This window comes from Hypanus sabinus, chromosome 23, assembly GCF_030144855.1.
Source record: "Hypanus sabinus isolate sHypSab1 chromosome 23, sHypSab1.hap1, whole genome shotgun sequence".
NCBI lineage: Eukaryota > Metazoa > Chordata > Chondrichthyes > Myliobatiformes > Dasyatidae > Hypanus > Hypanus sabinus.
This window is the reverse complement of record NC_082728.1, coordinates 21,987,341-22,004,053: the sequence shown is the minus strand read 5'-3', so window position 1 is coordinate 22,004,053 and position 16,713 is coordinate 21,987,341. Positions and strand designations below refer to the sequence as shown.

At 42.6% G+C, this 16,713-nt stretch overlaps 1 protein-coding gene across 1 annotated transcript in view; it reads right to left on the bottom strand.

The window, feature by feature from the left end:
* The window catches only part of LOC132380040 (cAMP-dependent protein kinase type I-alpha regulatory subunit), a 37,071-nt gene extending 25,968 nt beyond the window's left edge, over nucleotides 1-11,103 (bottom strand). The window contains exon 1 of the mRNA XM_059948522.1: nucleotides 10,705-11,103. Within this exon, the coding sequence (XP_059804505.1) occupies nucleotides 10,705-10,875 (171 nt within the window). The 5' untranslated portion in view covers nucleotides 10,876-11,103. The remainder of the gene's footprint in view (nucleotides 1-10,704) is intronic.
* Between the last annotated feature and the right edge of the window lie 5,610 nt (nucleotides 11,104-16,713).

Below are 16,713 nucleotides of genomic sequence, written 5' to 3'. Positions count from 1 at the left end.
AAAACAATCCCACTTACTGAAGTACCCATGGCTGTGACTGGACTTCAGCCGTAATAGTCCTAAACGAGAATATTTGATTATTCCCAGTCACCGCTAAATGGTAACATTTTAGAATCAGAGCTGAATGCTCAAGTTTACAACAGTCGTTAAAGTTAAATTCAGTTTGAAAATTTAAACTACAAAAAAACTATATAAAAGCACAGCTGCCTCTTACCCAGTCTGGTCCATATCTAACGACTGATCACACCATAGTTATTCATTCTATGCTCTATGAATTAGCCTATTCATTAAATTGCAAGGACAAAGCCAGTTTTAAGAATCCATCACAGAATCATGATCCACCCCACAAGAATAGACCTACCAATCCCCTCAAGTAACTCCACAGAGAGCTCTCAACATTGACTCCTGATCCCTTGCTGCTGAGATGCATCCAAGGATGTACTGGGACACATCATCAGTGATGTAAACTGGGGTCATCAGGTGTTTCAGGTCATTCAATATCAGAAACTCTTGCCCAGGAGACAGATGGGGTTGATCAGCTCCTGACTTATGTTCCAGTAGCACTGGTCCACAGCCATTTGAAGGCTCACTCAGCATCCACTGACGGGCATGGGCAAACTACGGCCCGCGGGCCATATGCGGCCAGTTAAGCTTTTTAATCCGGCCCGCAGAACTTGATGAAATTATATTAATAAACCTTGTTAACGTTTTTCCCCCGCAATTCTGGCATTTTCCCAATAGATGACGCACTCTATATACATTTGTGGCGACCCATTTCCTGGCACATCCGAACCGGCTCACAATTAGCCAGCGTTCCGGCTAAGGGAGATAGCCTGTGGGGATTTGCGAGCACAGAGCTCTGGAGCCTCTGCACCACGGGGGGGGCAGATTGAGGGAGGCTTAAAAGTGAGGCTGGGGATTTCGAATAAAGTTTTTTTTCTTCGACTGCAGTTACCGACTCCGTGTCATAATTTTAGCGCTGCATGTAGCACACCGCTACACAATGACCTTTATTGAGGTGCAGCGTATTACTCCACATTTGCGCTTTACTCTTTGTTCGGCTCGACCTATTTGTGTGAACAGGCGTTCAGCGTCATGAACATCAACAAAGCCAGCCACAGATCCAAGTTAACTGACCAACACCTCAGATCCATCCTGAGAATCGCCACAACAAAACTAAATCCAGACTTTGATGCGCTGGCTAAAAAGGGAGACCAACAACACTGTTCCCACTGAAATTAAAAAATAAGTTTCTTCGTTGTGTTATGTAAAAAATGCATTTGAAAATATTTTTTTCAATAAGCCTTACATGTTGCATGTTATTTCTGTTAAGTGATGGACATGAGTAGTGCGCAGGTGCACGTACGTTCTCAAAATAAAAAATGCGCTCCAAATCAAATAACGCACTCCGCAGACTGGCGCGCTGCACTGTTCTGTCCTTGTGCTGGTCGTTGTTGAGTTTTGGCACAGGACAATTGAATAAGAAGGAGCAGGACAAGTAGACCTGCATCTCCTACCGTTTTTGAAATAAAGACAGTCAGGAGGAGAGTGATGATGATAATATCTTGAAGGATAACAGAATTTTCAGTGCTTTAAAATAATAACTGTTACTATTAAAAAAAGCTGTATTTTATTCATTTAATTTTCAGTGTTTTAAAAGTCATTTCAATAAATAGGTAAATACCATGGAACTTCAAAGACAGATATTTTGTTGTAATGCATTTGTTCATTTTCAATTGAAATTAAAGCACATGTTTTCTACTTATCCCATTTTATTTTCTCTTATGAGGTGTATTACCAAAACACTCCGTCCATCTGCTCCTGGTCCGGCCCCCCTGTCAAATTTTAGAACCCTTTGTGGCCCACAAGTCAAAAAGTTTGCCCACCCCTGGCTTAGATGGTTCTTCCCTTTGCAGCGTCAATAATGCCAAGGAAAGAATAGACTCTGTACAGTGAGCAGCCAGCATAAGTTTTATACCCCATCTCTATTGCTCATGTCTCACTGTTCTACCAGCTCCTGGTACTTTCTTATGCAAGAATACCTCCTCAATCCAGCCTTCCCAAGGCACTGTCAGTTCTACCATGACCACCTGCTTTGAGGTTTCTGACAGAATAACCATGTCAGGCCTCAGCGAAGATAATGCGATGAAGTCAGGGAACTTTAATTGCTTGCGAAGATTGACTTTCAATTGCAAGTCAGACACCATGACAAGCAGGCTGAGGTTGTGGATGATCTCCAGCTTTTACAAAGGATTGGCAGTGAAATCTCATAACAAGACATCAAATATAGAAACTGAATTTTTTTTCCTTCAGCAGTTGAAGAAATACTGCACTACAATTAGAAGAAAGACCAGAAGATGCAAAGGCATAGAATATACTAAGTGCAAAACTTCAGGAACTGATCAGTGATGACACCACCATGTCACGCTTGGCTATAGGCACTAAAGAACACAATCACCAGAAAGGGAGAATACCAAAGGAAAAAAAAAACTAAGAATTAAGAGTTATAGAGAAGTACAGCAGAGAAACAGGCCCATTAGCCCATCTAATCCCTGTCAAAACAATTCAAACTACCTTCTCCCACTGACCTGCACTGGGAGCATAGCCCTCCAAAACCCAACTATCCATATACTTACCCAAACTTCTCATAAACTTTGAAATCAAGCTTGTATGCACTATTGGTGACGGCGGCTCATTCCACACTCTCATGACCCTCTCATTGAAGAAGTTTCCCCTCATGTTCCCCTTAAACCTCTCACCTTTTACCTTTAACCTATGACTTCTGGTTGTAGTCCCACCCAACCTCAGTAGAAAAAGCCTGCTTGCATTTACCCTATCTATACCCCTCAATTTTGTTTACCTCTAACAAATCTCCTCTCAATCTTCTACATTCTAAAGAATACAGTCCTAACCTATTCAATCTTTCCTTATAACTCAAGCCCTCTAGACCCAGCAATATCCTTGTAAATTTTGTCTGCATTCTTTCAACCTTTCCTATAGGTAGGTGACCAAAACTCCACACAATACTCCAAATTAGGCCTCACCAACATCTTGTACAACTTCAATATAACATCCCATCTTCTTTACCCAATATAGTGATTTATGACCTTATCTACCTGTGATGCCACTTTCAATAAACTATGTAAGTGTATTCCCAGATCTCTTTCTTCTACCATAATCCTGTGTCCTACTGTTCACTGTAAATGACCTACGCTGACTGGTCCTACCGAAGTGGTAGACCTCACTTGTCTGTCAATTATCAGCCCAGTTTACCAGTTGATCTAAATCCCTCTGCAAGCCACGATAGCTTTCCTCACTGTCCAGTATACCCCCAATCTCCTTGTCATCTGCAAATTTGCTGATCCAATTAACTACATCATCAAGATCACTGGCGTGGATGGCAAGCAAAGGACCCAGTTCCGATCGCTGCAGCTCACCACTATTCACAGGCCTCCAGTCAAAGAAGCAACACTCTACTACTACTCTCTGGCTTCTCCCACAAAGCCAATGTCTAATCAAATTTACTACCTCATCCTGAAAGCTGAGCAACTAAACCTTCTTGATTAGCCTCCTATGCAGGAACTTGTCAAATGCCTTACTAAAGTCCACATAGGCAACAGCCACTGTCTTGCCTTCATCCACTTTCTTGACAACTTCCTCGAAAAACTGTAAGATTGATTAGAAATGACTTACCATGCACAAAGCCTTGCTATCTATCCTTAATCATTCCATGTCTATTCCAATACTTATATATCCGGTCCCTTAGAATACCCTCCAATAACTTTCCCACAACTGTTATAGACCAGCCTATAATTTCATAGTTTCCATTTGAAGCATTTTTTTAAATCAGCGGAACAACATTGGTTATCCTCCAAACCTCTGGTACCTCTCCTGTTGCTAAGGAGGTTTTAAATATCTCTGCTAGGGCCCCCGCGATTTCTGCATATGCCTCTCGTAGGGTCCGAGGGAACACCTTGTCAGACCCTAGGAATTTATCCACCCAAATTTAGCCTCAGGGTTGCAAACACCTCCTCATCTGTAAACTGTATAGGGTCCATGAAGCTGATGCAGTTTTGCCTCAGTGCTCAACCTTCTGATTCCTGCCTTTGTCTGAGGTCTTACGAACACCTGCCTCCAAAACCTCTCCACTAACTGTTCAGGCACTCTGGTTCCCATTGTCCTGTAACTCTAGTTTAAACCCCACCATAGAGCAGTAACAAACCTTCCTGCTAGGATATTAGTCCCCCTCCAGTTCAGGAGCAAACCATCCCTTCTATAAAGCTACATCATATCATCAAAATGAATGCACAATCCATCCCTACTTCCTTCCAATTAGAAATCTTCAATACAACTCATCTCAAGTGCTATATAGCAGATTATGGAACAAAAGATAACTTCTTGGTTTTTAACCAAACACTCGAGAAACAGCTACACCTCTAGTAGAGTTTTTCCAAAAACAAGTAAGGCAAAGCAGCATCAAGTAGAATGTGGAAAATTGATGAGGTGATGAGTGATAGCACTGTGAGCCCTAGTAAAAGATGAAAGAGCATGAAGGTGAAAATACTCATATTCTTAACAGAAGTGTTTGTGTTTTTGTTTTTGCCACAAGACATGCTATGTCATTGGCTTCTATTCCATCATATGGTCAGAATTTGGGATGTTCAATTATTGTTAAATCCCACATAACTCTGCAGAAAAATGTAACACACCATGCCTACCTGCAGCAAGATCAGCACTGATGCATGTCACCAACGTACCATTTACCAACTATCACAGCAGTGTCTAAATACATAACCCTGACAGTATTTCATCTGCTTCTCTCCCATGCTCCTTACCCCTCCCCATACACACATTTATATATACCCATTAACACCGAGGGTCACTACAGACCAGAAACCCAACTGAGATTACAAACAGGTCAGCTTAGAGCAAGTTGCTCTACTCCAGCTATTATAAAGCCTGCTGTGATTATATACTTCCTAATTATGACATTTATTCAAGAATTGTGATAAAGCAATCCATTTGATTTGCACCCAATCCATCATCATAAATCTTTATTTCCTCCACTATCAGTATAGTCTTATGCACTAGAGTTACTCTATTCCAATAACATCGCAAATCACTGATATCTACCAATGAGGGCAAGGGCAAAGGAAAACCACCAGCTACAGGTTCTCCTTCAAGTTATCACCCTCAAGGTCATTTCATTCAAATTCAAAAATTTATTAAAGACTAACAATTTGGGATCATGAAGACAACAATAGCTTTTAAGTTAGATCACAACATTTTCAAGAGCAATTACAGGATGAGCAGTAATACTAGCTTTGCCAGCAAAGACTGAAAACTTAAAAACTTTCAAAGCAATATACACAAAATGCTGGAGGAACTCAACAGGCCAGGCAACACCTATGGAAGAGAGTAAACAATCGATCTTTTGAGCCAAGACCCTTCATCAGGACTGGAAAGGAAGGGGTAAGGTGGTGGGGGGGGGGGGGGGCAGGGAAAGGGAAGTAGTAGTAGCAGGTAACTGGAAGAGGGGAGGGTTGAAGCAAAGAGCTGGGAAGACAAATGGTGAAAGAGATAAGGACTGGAGAAGTGGTAATCTGATAGGAGAGGACAGTAGACCATGGAAGAAAGGGAAGGAAGAGGAGCACCAGAGAGAAGTGATGGACAGGTAAGGAGAGAAAGCGAGAGAGGGCAACAGGAGTGGGAAATGGTGAAGGGGGGGTGGTCAATTACAGGAAGTTTGAAAACCATCAGGTTGGAGGCTATCCAGATGGAATACAAGGTGTTGCTCTTCCAACCTGAGTGTAGCCTTATCCTGGTCACGGACTGACATGTCGGAATGGGAATGAGAAGTAGACTTGAAATGGGTGGCCACCAGGAGATCCCACTTTTTGTGGTGGACAGAGCGAAGGTGTTCAGCAAAGCAGTCTCCCAATCTACATCAGGTCTCACCGATATACAGAATCGCCACACCGGGTGCACCAGATACAGTGGATGATCCCAACAGACTCACAGGTGAAGTGTTGCCTCACCTGGAAGAACTGTTGGGACCCATGAATGGCAGTGAGGCAGATGGTGTACGGGCAGGTGTGGCACTTGTTCTGCTTGCAAGGTTAAATATCAGGAGGGAAATCAGTGGGGAGGAATGAGTGGACAAGGGAGTCGCATAGGGAGCGATCCCTGTGGCAGTGGAAAGTGGGGGAGGGAGGGAAAGATGTGCTTAGTGGCAAGATCCCATTGGAGATGGCAGATGCTACGGAGAATTACATGCTGGACATGGAAGCTAGTGGGGTGGTAGGTGAGGACAAGGGGACCCTATAGTAATAATTTCAATTGTATTCTACATGCTTTGTCAAATGGCCAAGATAGGCATATGCTTTTATCATCGATAATGGCAGTTCAGCCCTAATGAACACCTGAATTCAAAGACCACCTTTCCAAACCCTTTTTAATCCTGACCCAATCACTGCAAATTCATTCAAGTTTTCTCCAACTAACCACTGACCAAACATTTTCACACCAATTCACATACACAAAAATTGTTCGAGGACTTCAAACAAATTCAAAGCTTTCAAAATAATCTTAGAGTTCAATGGTGCAGTGCAGACTTTTGCATACCACTAAGGCACAAGTCAAAAATTAGCCTTGCTTTCCTCTAAATATTAAAAAAATAACAAAAATACTTAAGTTGAAAGGAAGTAATACAGACATTGTTGCAAAATTGCAATCACACTCACTGACAGTCAACAACACATGCTACGTCATTAGCCCAGGCATATCCATGACCTTGTATTCAGGATTCAATAAAAGTTTAAAAATCAGGGTCAGATCCAGAAGAAAATACATCATTGAATGTACAATATTCTCTTAACAGGAGTGTGTGTCCAGGGGAGGGTAGCACCACTGGTGAGGGGCTTAAGAGTCCAATCTGGAACCGTTCGTTCTCCTTTGATCCCCACCACTCAGCTCTCACCTGTGGCTCCAAGTAGCTGTTTGCATGCGACAGTGGCTACAACCCCGGTACTTGCTTTAACAGGCAAGTTAAAACAGCTGAGGGTCGCCGGCAGCCTCATACCCAGGGGAAGATAGAGACATGCCTATCTTACATGCAAAGTTATCAGCTCGGGCAAACTGAGCAATGAGATCTACAGTGAGATATAATGGCCAGGAAGGCAGTACTGCAATGTTCTGGAGAACGAAGGGCATGGAGAGGCACAGAAATAATCATGGTCAACCACTGCAACCAAGTAAGACCTCAATTATGATGACCTTCATACCACTGGACAAAGACTTCCGAGGTTAAGAGTGGAACTGACTCAGTGGCTTTTCCACTTTAAAAACTGCCACACATAGATTTCCTGTCATTGTCGGATATGACGGCCAACCACCATGCTCTTAACACATAACTCAATTAAGCGATGTTAGTGTCTATTGCATGAGAATTTCTTAAAACTGTCCCCAATTTACCAACACTGAATTGTTTTAAAAATATATGAAATGCTAATGCAGCAATATCTGAACTTTTGGCAAACTTTCTGTGCAGACAGTTGAAGTTTAAAAATATTGAGACCATATTCTGGTATATAAGCAATTCTGCTCCAAGTATACAATGACGAGAACCAGTGATTATACTAAGTGAAATTCAATACCCTGCTAACTACAATCAATACAATCAACTCCTAACAATAAACTTATCTGATACAATCAGAACATAGAGCATCTCATCAACCAATGGACCAGCCTAAAACTGAATCATAATTTATGTATCATAAATTAATCAGCTTTCTCATCAATTGCGTGTGATACCAGGAAGATCAAACATACCATGAAATCCAAAAGTTGATCATTTAAAATTTGCCAGCCTCATTTTACTTACATTTTCCCAAATTGATGGACACCGTAGAGGTGATATCTGAGAAATTTCAGCATTTCAGTTTATTCTCTTAGGTTCAGATCTTACAGAAACAAGGTTCTTTAAATTCTGATGACAAGAAACACAATTTGCTCTGTACTCACTTTCAATATACAAAAATATTTTCACTGTTTCGAAACTTTATTGAAATGTGGGCACCCAATTAACTGCTTGACTGAAATGTTGTGTCAAATTTTAACAGATATAACCACGTCTCCATCATTTTCTTACAGAACTACTAACTACAATTTGTTTTACTTTAATCAGACGTCAGCCACATTTCACATGTCTATGACTTTTTCTGAAACCGCTGTGATTGGAAAAGGAAAAAGGGCCTCAATTTAGTTCACAATCTTGTTTGTTAGTTAATAAGTTAACAATTCAGGTCAATGACCTTTCAGTGTTCACACTGAGTATTCACACCACTTTACGTTTTATTTCAAACTGTTGGCAGCTACAGTTTTTTGCCTTTAAATCCAAATATATTCAGGGCTAATGATAACAGATTTTAAGAGAAGTAAAGCTGAAGATTTCCTCTAGTTCATTCTGTGATTAAGTTTGAAATATTGCACTTGCAGTTTTGAATTCCAAAGTAATAAACATTTTTTATAAATATTCAATTTTCTGATTTTATAAACCCAAAGAAATAATGCTATTTACCATGAGAATGAGAATAGCAAATAATAGTTGCTAGACCTCAATATGAAGTCAGTTATAATTACACTTCACTGAAGAGAAGACATATACATTCATACAGCATTTATTACTGCAAAACATAAACAAAGGTTCTACAAGAGCATAACTAAATATCAGCTATGAGATATTAAGACAAAAGATTAGTTAGAGAGCACCAAGGAGGAATTTAAGGATTTTGGCCTGGTGCTTAGAACTTTAAAAGGGATAAGCAATGGTAACAGGATGAGTAAAGGAGAAACAAGAGACCAGAATTAGAAACTTTATAAACCATTGGTGAGGCCTCACTTGGAGTACTGTGAGCAGGTTTAGACCCCTCATCTTAGAAAGGAACTGCTAAAACTGGAGAAGGTTGGAAGGAGATACACAAAAAAATGATTCCAGGATTAAATGTCTTGTCATATGAAGAGCATTTGATGGCTCTGGGTCTATATTCATTAGAATTCAGAAGAATGAGGGTTGACCTCATTGAAATCTATCAAATAGTGAAAAGCCTTGATAGAGTGGATGTGAAGAGCATGTTTCCTCTGGAGAGGGAGTCTTAAGACCAGAGGACACAGCCTCAAAATAGAGAGGCATCCTTTTAGAATGAAGATGAGAAGGAATTTCTTTAGACAGACAGTGGTAAATCTGTGGAATTCTTCACCACATGCAGCTGTGGAGGCCAAGTCTTGATGATCCAAGAGCCAGAATGCATAGAAAAGCACAAGAATGGTGGGAACAAGTCTTCATGTTAGGGAACAGGCCTGCAGGGTTTCAGATTAACAAGTTTAAGGGTGGTGAAAAGAGGAGAGACCAAACTAAAGCACATTGAAATAGCCAGGAGGTAACAAGGCAACACCCCAAAGCAACTAATAAAGCAGCTGTCTTCCAGCTCCAGCAACTCGGGTTAAATCCAGACCTCAAACTCCACCTGGGTAGCGTTTGCACGTTCTCACTGTGATTGTGTAAATTTCCTCCAGTTCCCTCCCACATCCCAAAAATGTACAAGTTTGTACGTTAACTGGCTACCGAACATTGCTCCTAGAGTGCAGATATGGGCACAATACAATGGATTAGGGTTGGATTAGCATGGGGGGGGGGGGGGGTGCAGAATCACTGGGCCAAAAAGACTGTGTCTATCTATCTATGACTCTCTATTCTGCAGCAGGGGAGAAAAACCAGAAGTAGACCTGGAATTAATCGATATAAACTAACAAAAGTCTTAATTTGACACCAAACTGTATATCACGGTTAAACCATAGCAGATGAGAAGAGGAACAAATATATATTCCGGATTGCAGCCTTAAAAAAATAATTTTTGGTTTCCACCCCCTCCCCCACCTCAATATTTAACTGAAGAAAATGTTGACTTAACAGGGACCAGATAATAAACAATGTATTTTGAAATATGAAGGCAATGTAAATTTCTGACATGTCATGGCAAATTGGAATAAACTAGTAAAACATGACATTTGGATGAGGTCACTAAGGGTTAGCATACACAAAATGGAAGGAACCATTAAAAGGAAAGCTAGCAAGAAGTGACAGCATAGGTTTCTAAGATGTGACCGGGCAGGTCTGGTAATGTGTATATAAAAGCATACTATCACCTTCAAAATTCAATGAAATATCATGATTTTATTTTTTCACCATACCTTGACAACGATATATAAATGCACAGTTCTTCACTTCAGTTCTAAGTGCAATAAACCCCTGATCTTTTAAGGGTCTAATACAGATATAGCATTAGAATTTCTGGAGTACAGATCATACTTTTTCAACTAACCAATTAAGTATTTTTTATTATTGCCGAAGCGCCTTTTCAGTTTTAACCTTCTTTGTATGTGCCTCGTACTCGTATCCTGTTTTACAACGTCTTTGTTCCATCTGGCTCAACGAACTGTATAAAAACGTAAACAAGTCCCTTTCCACCACAACCTCCCCCTCCATTCCCTTTTAATATTTGCAACATTTGCATTGCATAACACGTTCTCCAACCAACCACCACATAATAGTTACGCAAAGTTAGGCTAACAACGCCTGTTACGAGCACAAATAAGATTAGTTTTGCTCCCTGTACGGAAAGGAGAAACAATGCACTCGAAACTCACTTTCTCGAGTTTCTCGAAGTATTCCCTGAGGTAGGTGATGGGTTTTTCGGGCCTGGCGATACAGAGTTGCACGATGCAGTCCTTGAGGACCTGCTGGATGTTGTGTTTGTGGACATATTGCTCGCACTCTCGCAGGCTGCGCTCTTCATCCCCGCTCCCCGCGGCCGCCATCTTAACCAGCCAGCCGTCGTTCCCCTTTTAACCAGCCGGTTGCAGCCAGGCTCCGAGAGACCAGTCGCCGCCCCGCCGCCTCCCCGGGAGAAAACGAGCAAAGCCTCGGGCCGACGGCAGAGCGATCCTGCCTTCCGTCCGGCGGCGGCTGAAGAGGCCGGCCGGTTGAAGGGCCCCGTTGATGCGAGCGGCGGAGCGTTCCCAGTCGCCGTCACTGTCACTTCGCACCGGAAATCAGCCGCGCGCGCGCAGACTGACGTCACTCCGCCTCGCTCTCGGCCTGGCCTGGCCTGGCCTCGCCTCGCCCAGCCGCCCGCCACGGGGCGGTGGAACCTGCGCCTTGCCGCTGCCGGCTCCCACCGCCTCACACGCACAACCGGGGGGGGGGGGGGGGGGTGTGTCCGGATTGAAGACACATTTCCCCTCAACATCATCCTGGACGTCATCGGTTGACCACAGTCGCCCGTGCAAGGACAAGGAAGAGGCTGAGGCTCAGCGACTCCCTCAAAACCTTTCCACTGTCTAGAAATAAAGTCAGCAATGTGCCTTGGGTGTGTGTGCAACACTCAAAAGGTCCGAGACAGTGCAAGGTAAAATTGCGTCTTGATCTACTGCGAAATAAAACTGCTGGAGAAACTCAGTGGATCAAGCAGCAGCTGTGGAGGGCAAAGGGATAGACTACAAGACACAGGAGTAGAATTAGGCTATTTGGCCCATCGAGTCTGTTCGACCATTCAATCATGTCTGATCCTTCCCTTCACCCCCCACTCCCCGGCTTTCTCCCCATAACCTTTGATACCAAGCCAATCAAGAACCTATCAATCTCCATCCTAAATACACCTAATGACCTGGCCTCCACAGCTGCCTGAAAGAAATTTCTCCAAGTCTCTTTTAAATGGATGCCCCTCTATCCTAAGGCTGGGCCTTCTTGTCCTAGACTCCTCACCAAGGGACTCCACATCTACTCTGTCTAGGCTTTTCAACATTCAGAAGATTTCAATGAGACCCCCCCCCCTCCACCATCCTTCTAAATTCCAGCAAGTACAGGCCCAGAGCCAACAAATGTTCCTCAGATGATAACCCTTTCATTCCTGAAATCATCTTTGTGAACCTCCTCTGAACCATCACTGAACACCAACACCACTTAGATAAGGAGCCCAAAATTGTTCACAATAATCAAGGTGAGGCCTCACCAGTGCCTTATAAAGCCTCAGCATCATATCCCTGCTTTAATATTCTAAACCTCTTGAAATAAATGCCAACATTGCATTTGCCTTCCTCATCACCCACTCAACCTGCAAGTTAACCTTTAGGGTGCCCTGCACAAGTCCCTTTGCATCTCAGATTTTTGGATTTTCTCTCTATTTTGGAAAAAAAACACTGCAAATTTACATGTTCTACTAAAGTGCATGACCATACATTTTCCAACATTGCATTTCATTTGCCACTTTCTTACCCATTCTCCTAATCTGTCCAAGTCCTTCTGCAGTCTTCTTGTTTCCTCAACATTACCTGTCCCTCCACCAATCTTGGTATCATCTGCAAACTTGGCAACAAAGCCATCATCTAAATCATTGATGTACAGCATAAAAGGAAGTGGTCCCAGCAGCAATCCCCGTAGAACACCGCTAGTCATTGGCAGCCAACCAGAAAAGCACCCTTTTGTTCCCACTCACTGTCCTTTCAATCAGCCAATACTTTAACCATGCTAGTAACTTTCCTGTAATACCATTGTCTCTTAACTTGGTAAGCAGCCCCATGTCTGGCACCTTGTCAAAGGCCTTCTGAAAATACAAATATACATTATCCACTGCATCCCCTTTATCTATCCTACTTGTAAACTCCCTAAAAAATCACAAAAGGTTCATCAGGCAAGATTTTCCCTTAAGAAAACCATGCTGACTTTGGCTTATCTTGACCTACGTCACCAACTACTCCATAACCTCATCTCATTTGATTCCAACATCTTCTGAACCACTGAGGTTGAATGGAAAATTGTAAATGTTACTCCACGACTTAAGAAGGGTGGGAGGTAGCAGAAAGGAAACTATAGACCAGTTAGCCTGACATCAGTGGCTGGGAAGTTGTTGGAATCAATTGTTAGGGATGAGATTACAGCGTAACTGGAGACACATGACAAGATAGGCCAAAACCAGCATGATTTCCTGAAAGGAAAATCCTGCCCGACTAGCCTACTACAATTTTTTGAGGAAATTACAAGCAGGGTAGACAAAGGAGATGCAGTAGATATGGTGGACTTGGAGTTTCAGAAGGCTTTTGACAAGGTGCTGCACATGAGGCTGCTTAGCAAGATGGAATTACATTACAGGGGAGTTACTAACATGAGTGGAGCATTGGCTGATCGGCAGAAAACAAAGAGTGGGAATAAAGGGATCCTATTCTGGCTGGCTGCCGGTTACCAGTGGAGTTCCACAGGTGCAGGTGCTGGGACTGCTGCTTTTTACGATGTATGTCAATGATTTGGACTATGGGGATAATGGATTTGTGGCTAAATTTTCAGATTCAGATTATTGTCATTTATAAACCACAAATACAATGCAGTTAAAAAATGAGACAATTTGCTGAAGATACAAAGATAGGTGGAGGAGTGTGTAGTGTTGAGGAAACAGAGACCCAGAGATATATTTAGATAGTTTAGGGGAATGGGCAAAGAAGTGGCAAATTAAATACAGTGTTGGAAAATGTATGGTCATGCACTTTGGTGGAAGAAATAAATGGGCAGACTCTTATTTAGATAGGGAAAGAATTCAAAATGCAAAGATGCAAAGGGACTTGGGAGTTATTGTGCAGGATACCCGAAAGGTTAACCTCCAGGTTGAGTCAATGGTAAAGAAGGCAAATACAATGTTGGCATTCATTTCTAGAGGTATAGAATATAAGAGCAGGGATGTGATGTTGAGGCTCTATAAGGCACTCGTGAGACCACACTTGGAGTATTGTGCACACTTTTGGGCTCCTCATTTTAGAAAGGATATACTGACATTGGAGAGGGTTCAGAGAAGGTTCACAAGAATGATTCCAGGAATGAAGGGGTTACCATATGGGGAACGTCTGGCAGCTCTTGGGCTGTGTTCCCTGGAGTTCAGAAGAATGAGGGGGGATCTCATAGAAACATTCCGAATGTTAAAAATCCTGAAGAGATCAAATATGGCAAAGTTATTTCCCATGGTAGGGGAGTCTAGGACAAGAGGGCACGACTTCAAGATTAAAGGACATCCATTTAGAACAGAGATGTGGAGAAATTACTTTAGTCAGAGGGTGGTAAATCTGTGGGATTTGTTACCACAAGCAGCTGTGGAGGCCAAGACATTGAGTGCATTTAGGGCAGAGATAGATAGGTTCTTGATTAGCCAGGGCATCAAAGGGTATGGGGAGAAGGCAGGGGAGTGGGGATGACTGAAAGAATTGGATCAGCCCATAAGTGAATGGTGGAGCAGACTCGATGGGCTAAATGGCCTGCTTCTGCTCCTATATCTTAAGGTCTTATAAAACCCAAGAACACCGCCTTGTTATTTCTTTAATTTGCACCATTAATTTACTTTAGTAATTTACAGTCATTATATATCTTTGTGCTGTGTTGCTGCCACAAAACAACAGATTTCACAACACTCAAGTCAGTGATAAAACTTATTTTGATTCTGATTCGGACTTCCCTCAACTTCCCCTGTTTCAAAGTAAGAAATTCTACTCTGTCCAATTTTTTTTCTTGGCTGCTAGTTTCTAGGCCTGGCAACATTTTCATGAATCTGCACTACATCCTTATCAATGCAATCGCATCTCTCCTGTTATACAGTGAATAGAACAGTACACAGTCCACAATACACGTCCTGGTAGTAGAGTCGTTAGCGTAATGCTTTAAGCACCAGCAATCAGGGTTAAATTCCTGCTGTTGTCTGTAAGTAGTTTGTACATTCTCTGTATGACTGTGTGTGCTTCCTCCAAGTGCTTTGGTTTCCTCCCAAAGATGTATGGGTTAGCAAGCTGTGAGCATATTATATTGGCACAGGAAGCATGCTGTGTTGGTTGTTGACACAAACTACAGATTGTACATAAGAACATAAGAAATAGGAGCAGGAATAAGCCATCTGGCCCATTGAGCCTGCTCCACCATTCGCTAAGGTCATGGCTCATCTGACCATGGACTCATCTCCCCATAACCTTTAATTCCCCTACTATGCACAAATCTATCCAACCTTATCTTAAGTATATTTACTGAGGTAGCTTCCACTGCTTCATTGGGCCGAGAATTCCACAGATTCACTACTCTCTGGGAAAAGCAGTTCCTCCTCAACTCTGCCCTAGATCTACTCCCCAAATCTTGAGGCTATGTCACCTAACTCTAGTCTCACCTACCAGTGGAAACAACTCTCCTGCCTCTATCTTATCTATCCCTTTCATAATTTTATATGTTTCTCTAGGATCTCTTCGCACTTCTCTTAATTCCATCGAGCACAGTCCCAGGGGACTCAATCTCTCCTCATAGTCTGAACCCCTCATCATCTCTGGAATCAACCTGGTGAACCTCCTCTGCACTGCCTCCAAAGCCAGTATATCCTTCCTCAAGTAAGGAGACCAGAACTGTAAGCAGTACTCCAGGTGCGGCCTCACCAGTACTCTGTACAGATGGAACTGTTTACAGTATTTCAATACACATGTGACAAAATTGATCTTTAATCTTCAGCATGTCCTCACTGATCTTACATAATTTGCCTTGGCTAATAAAGGAAAACACCTTATTTTTGTTTTTCATCGTCTAATTGACCCTTCCTTCTGCCTTTAGGGTTTGGTGAACTATACAAAGCATATACCCTTCTCCCTTACCTCCATTCAGGTCCCTAAATAGTCCGTCGGGGTGAGGCAACACTTCACCTGCAAATCTGCTGTTGTTGCCTACCGTGCCCAGTGCTCCTGATGTGGCTTCCACTACATTGGTGAGACCCGTCGTAAATTGGGGAACCATTTCATTGAGCCCCTATGCTCCATCTGCCAGAAGCGGAACTTAACGATGGCCAAACATTTCAATTCCAATTCCCATTCTCATTCCCATTCCAACATGTCAGTCCATGGCCTCCTCTTATACCAAGATGAGGCCACACTCAGCATGGAGGAGCAACACCTTATATTCCATCTTGGTAGCGTCCAACTTGGTGGTGTGAATATCAATTTCTCCCTCCAGTAAGAAATTCCCTCCCTCTTCTATTCCCCCCTTTGGCATTTTATTTCTTTTCACCTGCCTATCACTTCCCCCGCTCCTCTCTTCCTTCACTTTCTCCTATAGTCCACTCTTCTCTCCTTTCAGATTCCTTCTTCTTCAGCCCTTCAACTTTCCCACAACCACTGGCTTTACCTATCTGCTTCAAGCTAGCATCCTTCCCCTCCCCCCCCCCAATTTTTTTATTCTGGAGTCTTCCCCCTTTCTTTCCAGTTCTGAAGAAGGGTCTTGGCCCAGAACTTAAGACTGCTTATTCATTTCCATAGATGCTGCTTTACCTGCTGAGTTCCTCTAGCATTTGGTGTGTGTACCCTTTATATGGCTCAGAAAACTATACAAAACATATATGTGAACTATAGAAAGTGTATATTTGAGCATCAATACTCACGTAGCAGAGCACAGTGTCCAGTTTTTTTGGTCCACTTTGCCACTGCATGGGGACGTTGCCCTGTCAAGTCACTATAGCAGCTGATGATGAATAGCTACCCCATGTAAAAGGAAACCATGCACAGGCAACTTCCTCTTCACAGTATACGGTATGGAACCTCTGCGGACAATTCCAATCCAATAACAATAGATCTGAACACTGCTCTGAAATCATAACC